The 21,223-nt window shown below is 56.8% G+C and overlaps 2 protein-coding genes across 2 annotated transcripts; both read left to right on the top strand.

Moving 5' to 3' along the window:
• The first annotated feature begins 5,396 nt into the window (after nucleotides 1–5,396).
• PRDM12 (PR/SET domain 12) lies at nucleotides 5,397–13,407 on the top strand. Its single transcript, XM_068414135.1, has 5 exons — nucleotides 5,397–5,610; nucleotides 6,488–6,678; nucleotides 7,615–7,770; nucleotides 11,902–12,013; nucleotides 13,025–13,407. Exons 1-5 carry the CDS (start codon nucleotides 5,397–5,399, stop codon nucleotides 13,405–13,407), a joined length of 1,056 nt encoding a protein of 351 aa, XP_068270236.1.
• Nucleotides 13,408–15,916: 2,509 nt separating this feature from the next.
• EXOSC2 (exosome component 2) lies at nucleotides 15,917–20,503 on the top strand. Its single transcript, XM_068413982.1, has 9 exons — nucleotides 15,917–16,071; nucleotides 16,173–16,274; nucleotides 16,391–16,436; nucleotides 16,740–16,829; nucleotides 17,170–17,235; nucleotides 17,401–17,469; nucleotides 18,333–18,509; nucleotides 18,689–18,817; nucleotides 19,693–20,503. The coding sequence occupies exons 1-9, from the start codon at nucleotides 15,947–15,949 to the stop codon at nucleotides 19,771–19,773; spliced, it is 885 nt and encodes a 294-aa protein (XP_068270083.1). The 5' UTR covers nucleotides 15,917–15,946; the 3' UTR covers nucleotides 19,774–20,503.
• The last annotated feature ends 720 nt before the right edge of the window (nucleotides 20,504–21,223 follow it).

Below are 21,223 nucleotides of genomic sequence, written 5' to 3'. Positions count from 1 at the left end.
AGGGGCTGGCACTGCCTGGGGGCACGCCGAAGCCTCCCCGCTGCTCCTGGCCCCCGCGCAGGAGAGCAGGGACAGGCAGCATGCGATTTGGGGGGGGCGAGGGCCCGTTCAGCTCCATCCCGTGGATGTGGCACTTTGGGGACGGCTGCTCTCCTTCTTTTTTGCTCCTGGGGAGGTGGCAGTGCATCCTCCACACCACCCACCCGCGCGTGCCCTGTGTTGGCACAGGGAAGGGGGGGACGCTGGGGGCTGCCCTGGAGCAAGGTGTGCACCCATGGGGACCCCTCCTCGGTGCCCCAGGCCAGCAGCGGCCCCATTGGCACATGGGGCAACACCCCACGCCACGGGGCAGGGGTGCTGGGTGGGCCCGGAGCAGGGCAGATGGTGGCACAGGGGGGACTCAGCTTATGGGGGGGCACGGGGGCTGGCGAGGGACCCCATGCTGGGGTGGGGGGCAGCCAGCCCGCCGGACCCCGCAGCCCAGATTCTCCCTGGGCATCGCCTCGTCCCCCCACGCCGCCTGCTCCAGGGCAGCCGGTGGCAGCGGGAGCGTTCCCGGGTGCAGGTAACATTTGGGCACATTCCCATAACCGAGTGCCGCCAACTGCGGCGGCGGCAGGGCCCGAGCCCCCTCTCCAGCGCCACTGTTTGCTTTGCAGCCTCCTTAGCCCCTATTGAGGCTTTTCAGCTTCAGCCCCTTCAGGGGGTTTAAGTAGGTAAAACCTGAGGAAGAGGCTATTTTCCTCCCTCCCTTTTGAGCCCTGCCTTGTGCCCAAAAGGCCCCCTTGTTTCACGCGTGCCAGTCACCTGGCTGGGCCCCCAGCCCCTTTCTCTCCCAGCCTCCCCTTTCTTTCTCCTTTCTCTCTTTTGACTTTTCCAGGAGCCCTCGTTCTCCAAACGAGCTTCAGATTGGATCCAGATTGAGGTCCCTTTGTCTTTCAAGGGTTGTACTAAGCTAATTAAATGTGATCCCAACAAATAAACGCAGATCTCCCCATTACATTCAGGCCTGCCTTTCAGGCAGCACCGGGCGGCCCCTCGCCCCCGCCCGCTGCGCGCAGGGTCCCCCTCATTGAGTCCTGGCCATTGAAAGCACTGCCAGGATTTCTTTTGTGCCGGGGGTCTCCGAGCCCTTTTTCCATCAGAAAAGACCCCCAAACAGCAGCTCGGCCTTTGTGAGTTTGCAAGCAAACGCCAAAGAAAAGCCCCCTGAATGCTTTAATAAATGACACATTTAGCAACTTCGGAGGCGCCTGGCTCCTGTGGCAGCCGCAGGGGTGCGATGATTCCCCCTGCCCCGGCTCCATCAGGGGTGTGACGATCCTCCTGCCCCGGCTCCAGCAGGGGTGCGATGATTCCCCCTGCCCCGGTTCCCCCGGCACCATCCGGGGTGCGATGGACCCTCCTGCCCGCCCCCTTCCCTCCGACTCCCGGGGCATTTGCAGCCCGTGGAGGTGCGGGGGATGCAGCCATAGCACCTGCGCCCCTGGGCTCCCGGGCCGGCCCCCGCCGCCTTTCCCGCGGCGCTCGGCGGGGCGCTCGGAGCCGGGGATGGGCTCGGCGGGTCCGGCCGCGCCGGCCGCGGGTACCAGGGCCCCGGGCAGCGGGCAGGGCGCGGCGGGGCGGCGGGGGCCAGGGGCTTTTGTACTCGGACCCCGTGTGTCCCTTCGCCTGCTATTAGCACTGGCAAATCCAAAATCGTCTTTAATGACACACACCCCCCGCAGCCCGGATCGGGGGCTGCGCTGGACTTTTCTCAGCTCAACTAATATCTTTTTAATGACTTTGGGAGAGGGCAGAGCTCTGCCCTAGAGCCTGGATTGCTCCAAACAGATGTTGGGGCAGAGGGAGGGGGATGCTCTTCCCTGCCAGGGACTTTCTTCTAGAGTTCAAACGAGAAGGGAGCTTTCAATCACCGCTAAAAATGTATTTCTCCCCATTGAACAATGGGCTCCTTTCTGCGCCCGCGGGGACTCGGCTGCGATCGCGTTTCTGCCGCCGGGGAGGTGAAACCGCCGGTTTTAGAGCAGAAAAACTCAGCTCCGACAAGAGCTCTTCCCTGCACCGGTTATTTCGTAGCTCCGCACCCCGCCTGCCTTCACCTTCCTTACAGAACAACAACAAAAAAATTATCGTAATAACGACGAAATACTAATAATTTCGCGGCTGCAGCCGCTCCCCCGCCGCGCACGGGAGCCGCCCGGGGATGGTTGCGGGGGAGCCGGGCAGTTTGCGGGGCTGGAGAAACGACCATCGGCTGCGGCGGCCCGGGGCAGCGGCGGCTCCGGTCCCGGCGGCCCCACAAGAGTTAAATTTTAAAGCAAATCAAATTCCCATTGGCCACTGTATATTATCTCAGCAGTCTTCATTTGATACCTCTTTAATACAGAAAGGAGCTTTTCAAACCCCTTTTCTCTCTTTTCTCCCCGCCACTCTTTAAGAGCAATAAATGTTCAACTGCAATAACTATAAATCAATCTCCGCTCTGTTCAAATCCTATTCATGCGAAGGGCTGGAAGAGGGGAGAGAGCTCCCCCCCCTCCCCCCCGCCCCCCAAAAAGCAGCTGCTGGGCTCTAATCTCCTTTCTTGCACTGTCATTCACCCTCATTTTTCCTCCATCACCCCATCCCTGCAATCTTTTCTTGTTTTGCTTTTCTTTTCTCTCTTTGCTGCATTATGATCCCATGTCTCCCCTCATCAGACCCCAACCTTGTCCAGATCCTGACCATCCCCTTGTAGGCTGTGAAAGAAAAGAAGAGTCCATGGATGTCAAATTGGTCTCAAAAAGACCATGAAAGATTGATTTGCTCCACTTTTCTTCTGCCTGACATTATTTCTGAGGGTCCTGAATGGGAAACCAGAAAGTCTGGGACTGGAATAAAGATGTTCTCTCTGTAAGGGGGAGACGGGGGGGAAAAAATGCCCATTTACTCCTGGCCCATCAACCCTGCAAAACAGAGCAAAAGAAAAGAGGACTGTGGCTATTCAAAGTCAGACCAATATGTACACCTCCCAACAATATGCCAATATACTGAGGGCTTCTCTATTAACACCCATGAATATTAAAGTGCTCACTAAACGCTCAGAAGGAACTTTGGGAATATACACATGAAAATACAAGCAGCATTGTGCGGGGCTCAGAACAATGGGGCGGCGATAATGGGCCTTCTCTATTAACAGCCATGAATATTAAACTTGTTTCCTCTTAAATGTTAAAAAGGAGGGATAGCTGCGATATTAAAAAAAAAAAGAGAGAAGCGAGGAGAGGGGGGGCGGTGATACACACCAAAGCACCTTCCTAGAACCGGGAAGAAGCTTTGGGAAACAGCTGGGGATATTTAAAACCACGCAGAAAATAGAAGGATTTTTTTTCCCCCCACCTTTTTCCATCACCTCCGAGCCCCCCGCACCCCGAGCCCCCCGCAGCCCGCACCGGAGCCGCAGGGTTTTTTTTAAGAGCACTTTTTTTTTTTATTTTTTTTGTCCCGGGATAACTTGAGGGTTGATGTGTTTCCTGGGGTGGGGGAAGCAAGGAGCACTCCGAGGGGATCGTTTTGCCCCGGCGGCCGGGGGAGACGTGTGCTGGGAAAGCTTTCCACCTGATGCGTTATATTTAGCAAAGGAGAAATATTCACAAGGCTCCTATAGCCAAAGTCCAGAAAAAAACAAATAAACTTATTTTTATGCATATTAAAACCCAAACCAACCCCTAGCAGGTTATTAACCTCCCCTTTTTAGGGCAGCGCTGCCTCTCTCCGGGCAAACACCCTCAGGAAGCGCAGGTTTGGGTTGATTCCTGACATTTGCGCCTCTTCTTGATTAGGTTAATAGAAATAATTGCACCTGGGTTGTAACATCCCTTTCGCCGGGCAGCCCTGCCAAGGGGAAAAGCCGCCCGACAACCTCACTCTATCAAATACCCACCCGGGGGCTGGGGGGGTGGATTGGGGGGATGTCTGGCTGTACCCGGCTCCTTCTCCGGGCAGGATTTGGACCCAGCGGGGCTGCCCGGGGGTTTGGAGCGCAGGAGCCGGCCTTTATGAGGGCTGGAGGAATTTGGGGGCCCATCCTTCTTCCCCCCCAGCCCAGCCCTTTACAGCCCCTCGCCCCCATGAAAATCAAAAGAACAAGGCTGAGGAGAGGGCTCTAAGCTCCGACACAGCAGGATTGGGTTTAAATCCAGGAAAGATTAACCCTTTGCTGAGCCGGCAAAGCTGCGGGCCCTGAGGGAGGGGAGCACTGAATGGTGGGGACCGCTCTGGTGCCACCTTCCTGGGGGACAAGGGGGGCTCCAGGGGCTCGGTGGGGTGGCGTGGGCACCGTGGCTGGCCAGGGGATATGTTTGGGTGCGGAGGTGGGGATGCTGCGGCGACAGAGCCCCAGAGATGCTGCAGCCTCCCCCCGACGCGGGGGTCCGGCGCCGGGGAGGACACGGCAGGACACGGTTGCCGTTGTGGGGAGGTGAGGGATTCACTCCGGCCCCTTTCACCCGTGGGCACAATTCCCGGCCCTTCCCACCTGCCCCTGGGAAATGCAACGGGGACGCGCGTTTGGGGACCGGCTCGGCTGGTAGTCGCAGCCGGGCGAGCCTGGCCCTGGGTGCAAGCGGGGACTAGACCCGGGGGCGCGCACCCACCCCGCTCTGTGCCTGGGGACCCTCCTCGTGGTTTAGGGGGGCCGCGCCGGCTCCTTGCGGGGCCGCCGGTACCGACCCGCCGGGCCGGGGATGTGGGGGACAGCGGGGAGCCGCGGCGGCTCGAGACCCGCTGCGGGATCCCGGTCCCGTTCACCCGGGGCCGCGGGGGCCAAATACTGCCGAGCAGCGGGGGCTGGCGGCGTCGGGGCCGCCGATTTCGTTGTAGCGCGCAACGGCCCCAAAGCGCCGCGTTTCACCCCCAAAACGAGCTCGGGGGCCAGGCAGGGAGCAGGACCGTGCCCGAGGGCGCGCCCCGTCCGTGGGGCACCGGCGGGGGCATCGCTGCCCGTTTCGTTGCTTTTTTCGCCCTGCCCGGCTTCTGGCCGGGGGTGAGTGCCCAGGTTTGGGTTTGCCTGGGCCGGGGGGTGCGGGGGGCTGAGCCGGTGCGGGGGTGGGTGTGTGGGGAGAGTGCGGGGTGTATGTGTGTGTGTGTGTGTGCTCGCCGTGTCCCTACCTCCCTCCCTCCAGCCACCCCACCCCCGAGGAGGGGAGGGATGGGAAGGAGGAGGCGGGGGGGCTCCGACGGCTCGCCTCGCTCCGGCAGCCCCAGTCTCTCCGCCAACGTCAGGGAGGTCATTAATAACCAATTAGGAGGGTCAATGAAGCTCATATATAGCCGGGCGGGAGCCGCCGAGCGGCACGGAGCCCGGCCCGCCGCCCGCGTCCCGCCGAGCCCGGCCCGCCCGCCGCCTCGCCCCCATGATGGGCTCGGTGCTGCCCGCCGAAGCGCTGGTGCTCAAGCCCGGGCTGAAGCCGCAGGGGCTCTCGCTGGCCGAGGTGATCACCTCCGACATCCTGCACAGCTTCCTCTACGGCCGCTGGAGAAACGTCCTGGGCGAGCAGCTCTTCGAGGAGAAGAGCAGCCCTAAGACCGCCTTCACGGCCGAGGTCCTGGCTCAGTCCTTCTCCGGAGGTGAGTGGAGGCACCGGACCCCCCCCCCCCCCTCCTCTCCATCACCCCGGACCCCCCTATCGGCCCCGGGACCAGTCTCCGGTGCCCGGCGGCGGGATGCGGCTCCCGGCGCCCCGCTCTCCCCAGGCGTGTAATAGCAGTTGACTGGGGGAAAAGGGCTTTAAATTCATTTGGTTAACTTGGGCTTGACCTGAGAAAGTTCCCACTTAAACCGCGGGCTGGGGAGGGGGCCGGGGCCGCCCCGCATTCAGCCGCCCGGGACAATCTCTTTTCTCTCGCCCCGGCATCGCCGGGGCGTCCCGGCTCCCTTTTCCCTCCTCTCGGATTTCTGTTCCTCTCTTAATTTACCATGAAGGCTAATTCCATTTCCATTCACGATATGTCAACCATCTCATCTCCCCATTTTGTAAGAGGAATTCCTGGGCCCTTTTAAACAAGCCCTTGCGCCATTCAGGCACAATGTACCGCTACAGCATTCCTAAAGGACTAATGAATTTAGAATTAGCAATTTCTTTCTAGTTGAGTTTAATGAATGCAGATCACTTTAACAGCATGACAAATTGCTGGATGGGCCGAAATAGACACCATTTAACCTCCTTTCTCAGCCCCGCTCCCTCGCCCAGCCCGGGCTGCTTTTCCCAGGTACCTCCTCAATGCCCCGGGGGGAACCTTGTACCGCTTTGTAGGAGCCCGGGTGGGCGTTTAAAAGGCTCAGCCCCGCGATCCGGGCTGGGGCCGGGGAGAGGTCCCCGCTGCCCCCCTCCCCGGGCACCCCGGCGGCTCCCCGGCCCTTCCCCGCGGCCAGACCGGGGGCGGTGGGACGGGCGGGGGTGGAGGCGGCGGGGCCCCGTTCCGAGCCCTCTCCCGCCGCCCGCAGAGGTGCAGAAGCTGTCCAGCCTGGTGCTGCCCTCGGAGGTGATCATCGCCCAGAGCTCCATCCCCGGGGAAGGGCTCGGCATCTTCTCCAAGACCTGGATCAAGGCCGGCACCGAGATGGGACCGTTCACGGGCAGGGTCATCTCGCCGGAGCACGTGGACCTGTGCAAGAACAACAACCTCATGTGGGAGGTAACGACCCCCCCAGTCCCGGCTGGGACGGGGTGCTGGGCCCGGGGGCTTTGTCCTGTGCTGGTGTGCCGTGAGGCACCCTCCCCGTGCCTTAGTTTCCCCGTTCATGCAAAGACCTGGCTTCCTCCGGGGCAGGTGAAGGGCAAGGCTTCTCCAGCCCTCGGGGTGCAGCCAGCGCTCGGAGGAGCCCCAAAACGCTGTTGTTCGTGTCTCACTCGGCAGGATCACACCCTGCTCTTCCCTGTCGTGGTGAAACACCCAGCTGGCAGCTGCCTGCACCCTGCACGGCGGGCGAAACCAGCTTTGTCCCAACCCCAGTGTGGTTAGCCTGGGTCTGGGGGGATCTGAGCTTCCAGGACATCACGCATTAATGCTCGGCGAGTAGAGAGGGTTTTCCTCATTTTTTTTTTTTTTCACTGAGTGTCAGACTTGCACTTTTAAATTATTAGTAATTATTATTTATTATTATTATTATAATTTTATGCCTAATAGAAACTTGCCTCACCTTTCCTGCCACCCTGCAAAGCATCTTATCCCGAGGGCCAGGTCTGGCAGGCACCTTCCTCCTCCACCCATGGGTACCCCCGCTCCTGCGGGCAGCTGCAGGATGCTGAAGAACCCCTTTGGGGTCGTGCAGCTGGCGGGGCTCTGTCAAGAAGGGGTTTGAGGCAGGGAGCTGGGTTATCCAGGTGGGCACGGGCTGGCCCCGCCAGCGAGAGTAGGGCACCCTTCCTCAGCCCCGCTGTGGGTGCACAGTCGAGCACCATGAGCAGGAAGGGTTCGGGCATCTCCTGGCTGCTGGCCGGGCCTCAGCCCCGAGGCCGTGCTGGCTTTGAGCTTGTCCCCAGCCGGGGGACTTGATCCCAGAGGCAGGAGGTGGAACCACTCGGTCCATTGTGGGCAGCATCGCTACCAACTGCTCTCTTCCCCTCACAGGTCTTCAACGAAGATGGCACGGTGCGGTACTTCATCGATGCCAGCCAGGAGGACCACCGTAGCTGGATGACCTACATCAAATGTGCCCGGAACGAGCAGGAGCAGAACCTGGAGGTGGTTCAGATTGGGAACAGCATCTTCTATAAGGCCATTGAGGTAAGCGGGGCTGGGGGGAGCCAGGCAGCTGCAGGAGGGGAGCAGGGTGCTGGGACCCCCACACCACAGACCCTCCCTTGCTCCTTGGGCCATTGCTGGGGTGTCTGTGGGAGCACAGGGTGGCTTTGTTGTCCCTGGCACCCAGATCCCCTGGGAAAGGCCATTGCAAGGGATTCAGGGAGACCCAAGGGAGTAGCGAATGGCCTTTCTCTTCTCTGTCCCCTTTTGGTGGGCTCATGGGGTGATGTGTGCTGAGCAGAGGGAGAGCAAACACTGCCCAGGCTTGTTTTGGGGTGTAAAGCATGAAAAGAGCTGCAATCCTGGCCCAGCCGGGGCTTCGGACAGGAACGGGGTTTTGAAAAATGGGATTTTGTGCAGAACCTGCTTCTCTGCAGCAGGGAAAAGTTTAGGCGGTTGCTGTGAAAGCCAGATGCTGAGTGCAGGCGGTGCCTGACTCTGCACAGCTTTTTGCCCAGGGGGTCACAAGGATCTCTGGCCACAAACAGAGCATGAGAAGAGGATCGGGGCTGCAGAGGGCAGGGTGCGGTGCTAGTACAGCTGTGCCTCAGGCTTTCCGCAGTGGGCTGTGGGGAAGGGCCTCATCCTGCCCAGCTCATCCACACACTCCTGTATGAAGCGCTGGTGGGAGCAGGGGCAGGCGCTGGATCCCAGGGACATCGCAGGGCACAGGCTACCGTGCCATGGGGCGAAGGCTGGAGGTACCCCCGTCCCACAGCTCCCCACGGGAGACCCTGAGGGAGGTGAGTGTCTGGCTCCCCGGCATTACTGATGTGCCTACAAGTCACACAATGCCAGCGGTGTGACGGCGGGGACCAGCCCTGCTTGTGTACTGTGTCCCCATCACCCGGTGCTGTTGCAGGTGGAGGAAAGTTGTAGCCTGGGGATGTGTCCCTGTGCAGCTGCTTCAGCTTAGAGTCACGAGAGGGATTGTCTCCTGTTCCACCCCAGACCAGCTCCGTGGGGCTGTCCCTCTCCGATATGGGGTCCCGAGTCCCTCATGCTCAGGAGCGCGGGCTCCCACGGCTGCTTGCAGCTGGGAGAGGGTCTTAAGCACGAGTGCCCGCTGGTTCTGTGGGCAGGGGCAGCTCCCAGGTCTATCTGGGCTCCTGCGCTGGCTTACAGAGGAGCAGATGCTCCGATGCTCCACAGCACAAGACCACAGCTCCATCCTGCACTGAGCCAATATCAGGGCTGGGTTTGGGATTGCCGCAGTGGGATGGGAAAGGCGAGTGGGTGGGTAAGAGAACAGGTATTTTCTCCTGCTGCGGGAGAGTCCTGTGTGCCTCCTCGGGGCTCTGCTGCCTTTCCCTGCTCAGCGCAGCAAGAGCCCCAGGTGCTTCTGTGCTGCTCTCCCCACCCCGGCCACCCCTCCATAGGCTCCAGCTGCAGCCAGTTTTAACACCTGATATTCCTGTGGGCAGCTGTGCCTGTTGTGACAGCAGCTTAATTGCTTTTTATTACTGTTCTTAAATGATGCAAAGTAGTAAAATAATTCCAGGTAGCTGTGGTGTAATTGGGAACACAGCCGTGTTTCTCACACCTTGTGCGTGCACAGACAATGGGGCAGGTGAGCCGATATTTGGGGAGGTGCGTGTCGGGGCCCCGTTCAGCCACAGTCAGCCTGCAGGCTCGCTCCCGGGGCTGAAGCAGCGAGCGCCGGGGCAGGATGAGTTTAATTCCCTCAGCACAAGCGGCAAAGTTGAAATGTTGAGAGTGCAGAACCCCGAGTGATGGGGAGATGAAAGTGGGGATGAAGGGTGCCTGCTGTCCCACTGCGGCCATCGTCCTGCTCCCTCCGTGCCGGCGTGGGTCCCTCCGTGCCGGGAGGAGCAGAAGGCGCCGGGGCTTTCCTTATGAGAGGGTGAGGAAGGGAAGCAGGGAGTGTGCGAGGAGCTGGGTCACAAGTTGGAAAGACAGGGTCTTTCATGGGCTCCCCATTCCCCCCTGTGCCAGCGCAAAGCGCCTGCAGGCACGCGTGTGTGCACACACATGCAGTCCAAAACCGATCGCTTGTTCAGACTCGTTGGGGTTTGTGCACCCAACAAGAAAAGGAAAAGTGAGAGAGGATTTTCCTTCTGGGGTTCTCTCGGTGCTCGTTAATCCCCCAGCATGGAGTCACGGGCACACAAATGCAGCATCTCGGACCCGAGCGAGCTCCCTGCTCGCTACCCACCGCTCCTGCCTTGTCGCCTCCCTCACCACAAATCCTGGACCGAGAGTGCAGAGACCAGCTGGAAGAGCTCCGACTCGGGCAGGATCTGACCTTAGCGGTGTCTCTCTCAGCAGCACATGGGTGCTGTCACCCTCCATCCCCTGCACAGCCTCGTTCCCCGCGCCCGCTGCATCCCCTGTCCGGCGGGCACTGGGAGCTGCCTGGCTCCCGGCGCTCTGCACCCACTTCTGCTGCACCGTGACTCCAGCACAACATTGCTCAGGATGCCTTTCTCACCTACCCACCACAAAATCAGATTTATTTGGTGCCTTTTTCACTATTTGCCTTTAATACTTTCATGTGTTTTGCCTGCTCCTGCCCTTACTTGCTGGTTTGTTTTTCCCATCCTCTTCCTCAGCAATTTCAAGTTGCTGCTGCTGGAAAAAAAAAGTGAGGGCAGCAAGTTTTGGCCTTTGATCTGAAGGCTACAAGATTCCTGGGGGGCAATTTAAAATGCTTTGGGGTGTACGCACGTGGGTGCTCACCCACTGCTGCCATACGTGCACCAGCTCCAGCAGAATACAAACATGCATGTACGCACACACGCAATGTGTTTTATCCTTTTGGCGATATTTTATTCTATTTGCTTGTATTTAAAATAGCTCATTTTCTGTTAAGAGAAAATGACACCAAGAAACAGCACCAATTGGGGACGCGAAATGATACCGGCTTCTCTCGCCTCCCAAATTCCTACTGTGCAGCCCCAGTGAGGTCTTTATGCAGAGGGATACTTAAACATATGAAGACAAATTCCCTCTGCTTTCAGGTGCTTAAAATGAGACAAATTTTCAGCGCTCGCGTGATCTAACTTACGATGTGTGTTTCATGTGGATGATGCTTCTCTCGGACTACTCTGTGCATGGAAAGCCGTCCTCTGGAACAGGGGACTTCCCAAGTTCTAAATTAGGTTCTTAACACTAGGGACCAAAGGAAAAATATGAATTTTTTTTTTTTAAAGTGATGTTGTTATTAGCGTTGCCTGAAGCAGCTGCACTGGTTTGACAGCATCCGTCTTCCCGGCCACGGCCGCTGCACGTGGGGAGGCTTGAATGGCGTTTCCCGGCTGCTCGCTCCAGCCGCCCCGGCTGTGTGGGAACATAACGGGAACAACGGGGGAAGGAGAAGTGCCATCGTTTCAGGGAAACGGCAGCGTGGGTGGTGTAAAAGCCCTTCCCTGGCCCTATAGATCTCCTTGGGCTGTTGCAGGCACCAGGGCTTTGGTGTGGGATGCAGGCAGCATCTCGCACCCGAGCTGAGCTCTCCTGTAGCAGCTCCTGAGCTCTCCAGTCCTCAGGCTGACGAACCCCTTGCTGGCACATCTGTATTTTCACCAGCTACGATAAGTCCCAGCGGGGCTGTGTGGGAGATGCTGCCTGTGCCCCACAGCAGGATGGTGACGATGGCTCTGTCTGGAGCTGAAATGCTCTGCAGGGGCACTGAGCTGGGGCTCCCTGTGACAGCTCCCTGATTTGGACTCTCTCACTCATGCCTTGCTGCAGTTCATGGGTCCACAGATGGTTTATTTCTCTCTGTGCCGCCATGTCCCTGTCTCCCCGAGCTGCAGGGACCGCTGGATCCTTCAATCCAGACACCCCAGCTCTGTCTGTGTGCTCTGTAGCTGCTTATTTGCCTGTCACGTTGTTTGTGGTCCAGCCTGGGGGAGATCATGGTGCAGGTCTGTGCCAGTGGTGGATGGTGCTGAGCTGTGCCATCGCCTCCAGTGCTGTAGCCTGGGCCATGCTGTGCCTGCCTGGGGGGTGCTGGGGACTGCTGGCAGGTCCTGGATAGCAGCAGGGTCTCACAGGAGATGGAATATGGCCAGGGTAGGTGTGAAGTGACCAGCCGAGGGTGCACGCGGTTCATCGCCCCTCCTGACACCCCTGTTTGTCTCTTTCTAGATGATTCCTCCAGACCAAGAGCTGCTGGTCTGGTACGGGAACTCCCATAACACCTTCCTGGGCATCCCGGGTGTGCCGGGGCTGGAAGAGGAGCAGAAGAAGAACAAACATGGTAGGTAACATCGGAAACAGCCATGGGTGCAGCATCCCTGCCTGTTCTCTGTTCACCCTGTCCCTAGTCCTGAGGCCATGGGGTGGGCACGGGGCAGGGACATCCCAGGGGTTATGTCAGAGCCCCCAGCTCTCTGGGGACAAACACAAAGACTATGAGACAGATCTGTACAGCTTGAGCAGGTCCCCAGTAATTCAGGGGGTCACCTCCGGGCCGGTTTGCCTGCGGCTATTGCTGGTGTGGTGGCCAGTAGTCGCTGCCCAACCCCGCTGGGCAGGGAGGAGGAGGGCAGGCGTGCGAGTGGGAGGAAGGCAGCCCCGACACACTGCGAAACGCCAAGCGGATGCAGCTGCCTATGTCCCCACTCTGCATTTGGCAGAGCTTTCCCCAAATCACCATCTCGGGAGGCTTTTCTCTCCCTGGGCTGTCATTCTCTGCCTGTCTTGGTGGTTCCTGAGGCGCTCCTCTGCGGGCAGGCAGCAGAGCTCTCGGGCACTTTTGGGGGATGCTGTGTTCAGACCCAGACCCCATCTGTGCTCCCCAGCCCTGCTCGCTGCTCTGAGAGAGCCGGGTCGGAGCCCAGCAGAGCAGGGGGAGAAGCTGGGACCAGCGCAGGCACAGCGTGCTGCTGCTGAAGAGCCCGGGCTGGAGGCCAGGGCAGCGTGGCTGCGGGCTGGGGGCTCCTGCGCTCACCCCCTCCAGCTCTGCTTGCAGTCCAGGGAGGGGAAAAGCCCTTTTTTGTGCCCATTTATAGAGGAGACAGGTCAGCTTGATTGTTCCCCCTCACCTAAATTTGGGTGAGCCCGTTCTCAGCTCTGGCCCCATCCCAAAGCCCTAAGCGCCAGCCTGCGACCCCGCTGTGCCCGGGGTGGGTGTCTCCCCGACAGCGGGCAGGGAGCCAGCGAGGGGGCATGGCGTGGTTATTTAGGGTAGCCAGCACTCTTGGGGTTCGGGGAGGGGGTGAGCTGCCGTGCTGGAGGGCAGCGCCTGACCGTCCCCTGTTGTCCCCAGAGGATTTCCATGCGGTGGAGACGGGGGCCAGCACAACGGGGCGCATGCGCTGCGTCATCTGCCACCGCGGCTTCAACTCCCGCAGCAACCTGCGCTCCCACATGCGCATCCACACCCTGGACAAGCCCTTCGTGTGCCGCTTCTGCAACCGCCGCTTCAGCCAGTCCTCCACCCTCCGCAACCACGTCCGCTTGCACACCGGCGAGCGTCCCTACAAGTGCCAGGTTTGCCAAAGTGCCTACTCCCAGCTCGCCGGGCTGCGGGCACACCAGAAAAGCGCCCGCCATCGCCCCCCCAACGCCTCCCTGCAGGCTCACTCGCCGGCCCTGCCCGTGCCCCATCCTGCATCCCTGGCCCACCACATCCCCACCATGGTGCTGTGAAGTCCCTGGCACGGCAGCGGGGTTTTGGACAGCAAAGACTGATGCTGAGACATGCAATGAACTGGGCGGGTGTTGGTCCTTGGCAGAGCTGGGGGGCAGAGGCAGGGCTGCTTTGTGTATTGAAGGGGGGGGTGCTGGTTTATTGTTGGAGCATCACCGTTTGCAGGGGGTTTGGCAGGCTGTTGGGTGAGCAAGGGACCCCCTGCACCACACGGGATCCTCCCTGGAGAGATGTGGTGTAGGGTGGGCTGCTGGTCCCTGGGGTGGGCAGGGGGAGAGGGGTGAAGGGACACACTGGAGTGTCCTGCGTGGATTTGCCAGTGCACTGGGGGAAGGCTGGGGCAGTGTAAAAGCTGGGCCTGGGTGAGTCATGCCTGGGTTTTACAGATGATTTGATGGAAAGAAAAATTGCTCATAGCCCTCCTCCTCTCCTCCAGCGAGCGCCCAGGGAGACACGTGCCCCGGCGGAAGGCTGGCACAGCCCTGTTGCAACCACCCCATTCATGCGTGTTTACCCCAGGGGTGGCTTTGGCCCTGGTGGCCCTTTCCAAGGGACACATTTCCCTCCTCTGCAGCCCTGATTTAGCAAACCATCGTGTTTCCTCCCCTGAATCCCCTTGCCTGCCCTTCTCCAGCTCGACCCATGCATTGGGGTTTGCCCGACACCTCCGAGCAATGCCATGGGCAGAGGGGACAGGCCACGTGCCGCGGGGACACCCCCAGGATGATGTGCCAGCTGAAAATGCCCATCCACGGGCAGGTTTTGTGAGGGACACTGTGCTCTGCCGGGCTGTGCCTGCTCCAGCCCCGGGAGCACCGTTCCCCACGGCTCCCCACGGCTCCTCGCAGCCGTGAGGGAACATTTCGGCTGTTACTTCCACTGCCCTCTGGGGACAGACAAAACCCATCCCCGGGCCAGCTCTGTCCCCAAGGACAACTCTAAGCGCCCTCTGGAGTCCTGCCACATGTGAGAGGAGGGCTGTGTATCATAATGCTTAAAAGAAGGTATTCTAATATTAATTATAAGTCTAAGATGTATAAAGTTCTCACAAACTGTGTTTTACTTCCAGGAAAAAAAGCAAACAACAGTCACTTTACCTTTGTAAATATTTATGTAAACATTATTTACAAAACTTTGATATTATATATTATTTGATTGTATATGTACACAGTGTAAATACATTTGTACCTCTCTCTTGTATTCTAAATAAAAATTACTTGGAACATTTATCATTTAGAAGATGGATAGTTTGGAGAGCTTTGTTTTGCTCTGTGCCGGGGGAAGGATATAGCGATGGGGATGAGTGAGGCTATAGGCTAGCACAAGGTGAATAAGGAGATGTAGCATCGTTTGTTGGACCAAATAGTGCAATGGGGATAAGAAAAGATCAGCTTTGAGAAAAAACAAACCCTTTCGCAGGTCTGAAAGAGAAGGGGTGAGTGCTGGCTAATTAGGGAGTGCGTGCTATTATTTGGTCTGATACCTCCCTGTCTCCACGTGTAGAGTCTCTATTTGAAACAACAGCTGTTGATATTCTTTGATATTTTTCCATGAATTAATGGTCATATTTCAGCTGTGATGGGCTACTGGTGCAAGTTTTGCTCAAAAGAATAAAAAATTTTATTTTGGTCCTGAGGAAGCAAAGCATTCGCTGAAGGTCATCGCTGTCTTCTTACTGCTTGGTATTTTCTCAGCAGCTCTGAGATCCTAACTGCTGTTTGAATTAAATGAGTAAAACTTCCACATAAACATATTCTTTACCATTGGAACAGCTTTGCCAGGGGAAGGGGTAAATTTCTCATCCCTCGGAGATGTTTGAGTGAAGCCTGAGCACCCTCCTGCCGTACGCCTTCCTGCAGGCCCCAGCTGTGGGCTTGCTGCAGCCGTCCCCGGGTGAAATCCCCTGGCCCGCAGCCTGCTGCCCCCGTCCCAGCCAGCGCCCTTCGGCCTCCCCGCACCGCACTGGCAGGGCTGCGGGCGCAGCTCCAGGAGCCCACCCTTCACCTTGGAAAAGAATTAGAGGATTATCTTCAGAACATGGGGAGGGGAACAACTTGTGTGTGCACACAGGTGCACGGGCACCCCCAGAAACTGGAGGTGCTGCTTCCCTCCGGGGCAAACGCACCCTTTGCCCGCAGCACTGCCCTTCATTTGGGGTGGCCACCCAAAGTGAGGTGGGGAGCCCCAGGCTGGGGACGCAGGGGGAGGCCCATGGGGGCTTGGGCCCCCCTGGTGCGGCAGGGCGGGGTCCCCGGGAGCTGGCCCTGGCTGGGGGCTGCCTGCCCCGCTCAGCCCCACCGCCTGCCCCACCGGGTGCCCTCACTAAACATGGCCCCTCTCTCCCTTTGGTTCCCAACGGAGCGAAGCCCACGACTCCCTTTACTGCCAGGAACCAAAATGGCTGCCCAGACACCTCACCGCCGCCCTCACTCAAGATGGCGGCGCCCGCGCCTCAGGCGCGTCCCCGCCAGCAGCTAACATGGCGGGCGGAAGGAGCGTGTGGACGGGGTCGCCGGCGCTGCGCCGCCCGCACTCAAGATGGCGGCCATCACTATGCGGCTGCCGGTGGCTCGCGGGGTGGTGGGGCCGGGCGTGCCCCGGGGCGGCGAGAAGCACCTGGTGGCCCCGGGGGACACGATCACCACGGACACGGGCTACATGAGGTGGGGGCAGCGGCGGAGGGGAGGCGGTGGCGGGGGCGCTGGCCGGCCGGCCTCGGGCTGGCCGGCCTGGGGCTCTCCTCAGGCGGCCGCTCTCTCCACAGGGGCCACGGCACCTACGTGGAGGAGGAGAAGCTCATCGCCTCGGTGGCCGGCACCGTGGAGCGGGTGAACAAGCTGGTGTGCGTGAAAGCGCTGAAGACCAGGTGAGTGTGGCCGCCTGCTCCACGCAGGGAGTGTGAGGCCGTGTCCGTGCCACGCGAGGGCCGTGGCTGGGCAGGGTGAGGTGTTTGACGGGCCGCTCTCTCTGTCCCGCTCCCAGGTTCAACGGCGAAGTTGGCGATGTCGTGGTTGGGAGGATCACGGAGGTAAAGCTGGGGTTTCCTGCCGTGCCGTGGAGGAGGAGGAGGAGGAGGGTGGCTCGCTGGCCAGCCGCCACACTGGCGTGGCTTGGTCCGATCCGGAGCGCTTCTGACGTTCCTAAAAGCACATTAGTGTCTGTGCGTGGAGGCACTGTGAGCGCGTGGGCTTTAAACAAGATGAGGCTGGAAGCGGTCAGCAGAGCTGTCTTCTCCTGCAGGCTCGGCTGGCTGCAGGACCTCCCGCTCTGCTGAAGAGCTTCTGTTCATTTTTTGAGCATATATCAACAGATACATTTTTTTCTTCTCCAGGTTCAGCAGAAGCGATGGAAAGTGGAAACCAACTCCAGGCTAGATTCAGTCTTGTTGTTGTCGTCTATGAATTTACCTGGTGGGGAACTGGTGAGTGTAGTTCACGCAGAGCAGTGCCAGAGCCCCGTCGTCTTCTGCTTCCACGGCAGAAGCTGAGGCGCTGGGAAACTCTGGAGCCCTTCCCACTGTTAGCACAAGGGTAGTGTTGGGTTTTGTGGGTGGGTCTGTAGTGCTCTGATGTCTTTAACTCTCAGTGTTATTTGGACATCAACACTTCAGTGATCTGAAGTGTGTGCTAGTTTGCCTGCTTTTCCTTTGGTGACCAGATTGCGTTCTGCATGGCAGCCTAAAGTCCCCCCGCACTGTAGGTATTAACTGATGTTTTCTCATTCTGAGCTACACGTAACTTTTCTTGCATTGTGCGTTTCAGAGAAGGCGATCAGCAGAAGATGAGCTTGCGATGAGGAACTACCTGCAGGAAGGGGACCTCATCAGTGTATCCTTCCACTGCTTGTGCTCAGACAGAAGAGCCAAGGGCGTGGGGAGAACAGCCAGACCTCGGCTAGCCTGGCTGGCAGCGAGAGCTCCCCGCCGGGGCCATCCAGCGGCTGGTGGCACTGGGCAGCATTGGGGACCTTGTTTCCTTAAGTGGCGCTGACAGGCAGAGGTCCAGTCTGTATTTTCTGATGGGGCTCTATCATTGCACACCCGGAGTCTGAAATACGGGAAGGTGAGTTGTTCAAAAGCACTCGGTCTTGGCCTAATTCTGCTCCAGTTGACTTGTATAAGGCCTTTTGGAGGGATTTTTAAGAAAAAAGCTCTGGAGTACAGCAGGGTGTTGTTATAACCCATCCTGCAGGTTAGGAAGAATCTTGGCTCCTACCTAGGAGCACTGAGCAGAGTTTCCCCAAAGCACAGGGAGTGCCCTTGAGTTGCCCCTTGAGCTGCTGCTCTCCCTGCCCACAATTACAGCCTGTGAGTCCTGTTTCCCCCACTAGCCGCTTGCGAATTAAACCCTGGGGAGAAAAATCTTCTGACTCAAACTTCATCACTCCTCTTCTGCAGGCCATTGCCCCTGTGACTTGCTTCTCTCTCCAGGGCTCTATTCTGGGCTTTGTGCTGTTGGCATTTATCTTTGGTTTTGTGCGTTGAAATAAGCCAAGGGGCCATTGGAGCGTAGGCTGCAGTTTGGGATTACCAGACCAAGGGTATTAGCACTTAAAAGGTGAAAGTGAAGTGTGCTTATTGCACAAAGGGTGAAGGACAGTGACTGGATTAAGAGGGAAAGTGTTCTGCTAAATTGGGCCTCTCACTTCTCATTTTTCTGCAGGGATGGTTGAAGTGTAGTTACAATCAAGATATTAACATTTGTGGTAAGCACTTGGAGTATTCTTTATCTTCAAAGCACTGCACAGGCATTAGCTAGTCCTCCCAGCACGCCCAGGGGCAGGCAGGTTTTATATTCACTGTTCCAGAGGAAAAGGTGTTAAAATTGACTGGCTCCTAGACCAGGAGTGGAGCGCATGTTGGTCACTTAATGGTATATACAGTGGCTCATGTCTCTCATGCTGATTCTCATGGGCTCTTCTTCAGCTTGGCCAGGGTGTGCTCGTTCAGGTCTCGCCCTCCCTTGTGAAACGCCAGAAGACTCACTTCCACAACTTGCCCTGTGGTGCATCTGTGATCCTCGGCAACAACGGTTTCATCTGGATCTACCCAACTCCACAGAAGAAAGATGAAGAGGCAGGGGGCTTCACCACCAACTTGGAGGTGAGGGTTTGGGGAAGATGAACCTTCTCCTACCAACGATGTTTTGTTAGTCTAACATAGTCAGAGGCACATGAATAACCTGAGACTTTCCAGGTTTGGTATGAGGTGGCAAAGCTTTTTTACGGTAGGCTTGCATTATTTCGCTGTGTATTCATCTCTTTTCCTCTGTCCTTCCTCAGCCCGTTTCCTTGTCTGACCGGGAGGTGATCTCACGGCTCCGAAACTGCATTGTGGCTCTGGTTACTCAGAAGCTGATGCTCTTTGACACCAGCATCCTGTATTGCTATGAAGCATCCCTTCCTCATCAGGTACAGAAAGCAGTGGCGGTTACTTTATTCCACACTGTGGGGAGGGAGTGGAAAGGCCACATCAGTTGCTGCTGAAGTCAGTACGTTAGGTGGTAGGGCTTCCTTTCACCTTTCCAAAGCATCCTGTAGTGACAACGTGACCTTCCCCCCTTCTGCATAACATAAATTGCCTTGCATATTTTTCAGGGGTAGTTTGAAGGGTTCTGCCTCTGTCAAAGTCCAATTATTCCCGTAGAGGAATAGGTCCATTTTCTGATAGAGGTGTATCCCTTGCTGGGATTATGGACCTTCTGTGATCACTGTGAAAACAGTGTTAAATTTGGGTTTGTGTGAGGGCACGGTGCACTTTAAGAACAAATGAAAAAGCAAGTATCGTACAGGGATCAGTCTTCTGTTTGTATCTACATCCTGCACTGCTGGAAGGCTCCCTCAGTTTGACTTCTTGCTGTACAGCTTTTCTCTGTGACTTCTTCCAGCACAGTCACTGGCAATTCTCTTCTCATAAGTGGATAAGATCTGAATTGTCTTCTGCTTTCACGCACTACAGCAGCCTACTCAGCTAGATGGGATGTTCTTTTGAGCTATACTTCTGTTTAAGTAATCTCTCCCCTTCCCAAATACTGGTGTGTGTCCTTCAGGAGAGATTAGGAGTTGTCAGTAGCATCTCCTTTGATTTCTTACAGTCTCTGTAAGAATTGCAAACTCTGGCCAAGTTGACTTTGCCTTGGACCCTCTGCCATGATGGTCTTGTTTGACCACAACCCTCTGAACGCACTTGCTGCTCATTGCTGTGTGCTAGGGACCCTCGTCCCCACAGAATGTGCAAGAGTAGTAGTTGCTTTTTGGTGCCAATGTCATTCTTCTTTCCACTCCAGATCAAGGACATTCTCAAACCAGAGGTGATGGAGGAGATCGTTCTGGAAACCCGACAGAGGTTGCTGGATCTGGAGGGATAGGACACGTGGCCAGAAGCAGTCATTTCAAGTCCCAGTATGGCAGCTTTTGATTCTCAGTATTTCTTTTCAGTGTTCTAGTCCCCAACATTCATTCCACACTTGAGAAACCACCAAATTTCCTCATTTCAACTCCTAGGATACCTCCTGAACCCTTTTAGCACAATAGTACTAAATAGTACTTAAGTACAATAGCCTTCTAGTGCAGCAGCCTGAAAAATTGATACCTGACCTTTATGAAGATGGAGATGCACCTGGGACACAGGTCATAGCACTTCTTGCTGTGTCTAGTGCCCCTGAACTTTGTGCAGAATGATAGAGAGGAAAGAATGTGTTTTGTGATGTTTCTCACTCCCTAAAGGCTTTCTAAATGGTTTTGATTTTCCTTTACTGTGATAGAGATCTGCCAGTCTGTCCTCTGAGAGCTTTTGCTTTTCTCTTGAAGACTGCAGATCACAGGTACAAGTCTTTAGAGGACAGGAGTATCCACACCCTTGCTAACCACATTTTGGGTCTGGCTGTTCATGGCTTCTGTGTCTCAAGGACATGATGGATGTGGCATGATGTGGCTGTCCACATGAGCCAGGAGCCATGGGCGAGCAGTGCCTTCTCAGTCTGTGTGCATCCTGCTGGTCCCTTTTATATGCCTGACGTGGTAAACTCCTCCTCTGAGGAGGCTTCAGTATTGTTTTCTATTAAATATTTTACATTTCAATAAATTTTTCAAAACAGATCAGTCACTCAGGAGTGTTTGCATTAGCTTGTCTTTCTCCAGAATGAATTGGGTCTAGCTTGAGAGCTATGGTTGGCTGAAGTTTCCTTGTGCCAGGGCACTCAGAGTTGTTGCAATGTCCTGTTATCTCCTTTTCAGCTGTTGCTTCTTATCCCATTCAAGCAGGACTTGACTTTCCTCTTCAGCATATCTTCTGTGCAGGGTTCCACCGTAAGCAGATTGCCTGGCATTGTTCACAGTGGGCTGTCAACATTGCTTCCCTGCAGGATCCCATGGAGAGGAGTCAGGCAGCAGTTGTGCCTGGGGAATGACAGAGAGCCCAGTATGACGTTGGTGAAGATCCTCAGGCCTGTGGTTAGAGGTGGGCATGCCAAACCAGACGTTGGCAGTCAGTCACTTTCCTTCTTTGTGCAGAATGGATGTGATGCTTTCCTTAGAGCATCCTCTCAGATCTCTGGTGCTGTATTAATTAGAGCTGTTTGTATTATATATGTGTTGTGTGTATATATTGTGTTTGTATAGTATCACAGCTGCTTACACCACAGTGCTGTAATTCTTCAAAAGGATGAGAAAGCAAAATGTCTGCCTTAATTGTCCCTGAATCTAATTCTAACGTTGCAAATTCTCACGCTTGTCCCAGGCAAAAGGAAAAATTGTTTGCTCAATGTTTTCCTGGGAACTAGAAACATCCTTCGTTGCTTATCATCTAGTTCAGAGTGC

Source organism: Nyctibius grandis, chromosome 16 (genome assembly GCF_013368605.1).
Source record: "Nyctibius grandis isolate bNycGra1 chromosome 16, bNycGra1.pri, whole genome shotgun sequence".
In the NCBI taxonomy this organism is placed as follows: domain Eukaryota; kingdom Metazoa; phylum Chordata; class Aves; order Nyctibiiformes; family Nyctibiidae; genus Nyctibius; species Nyctibius grandis.
Note: the sequence above shows the minus strand (reverse complement) of the source record. Positions and strands in the feature narration are given on the sequence as shown.

What these genes read in the sequence shown, in the direction of transcription:
- PRDM12 (XM_068414135.1), top strand. Translation starts at nt 5,397, where the DNA reads ATGATGGGCTCGGTGCTGCCCGCCGAAGCGCTGGTGCTCAAGCCCGGG. An exon ending in GGCTCAGTCCTTCTCCGGAG is followed by an intron (nt 5,611 to 6,487) that starts GTGAGTGGAGGC and finishes CGCCGCCCGCAG; the next exon opens with AGGTGCAGAAGCTGTCCAGC. An exon ending in TCTTCTATAAGGCCATTGAG is followed by an intron (nt 7,771 to 11,901) that starts GTAAGCGGGGCT and finishes GTCTCTTTCTAG; the next exon opens with ATGATTCCTCCAGACCAAGA.
- EXOSC2 (XM_068413982.1), top strand. Translation starts at nt 15,947, where the DNA reads ATGGCGGCCATCACTATGCGGCTGCCGGTGGCTCGCGGGGTGGTGGGG. An exon ending in ACGGACACGGGCTACATGAG is followed by an intron (nt 16,072 to 16,172) that starts GTGGGGGCAGCG and finishes CTCTCTCCACAG; the next exon opens with GGGCCACGGCACCTACGTGG. An exon ending in AAGCATCCCTTCCTCATCAG is followed by an intron (nt 18,818 to 19,692) that starts GTACAGAAAGCA and finishes TTTCCACTCCAG; the next exon opens with ATCAAGGACATTCTCAAACC.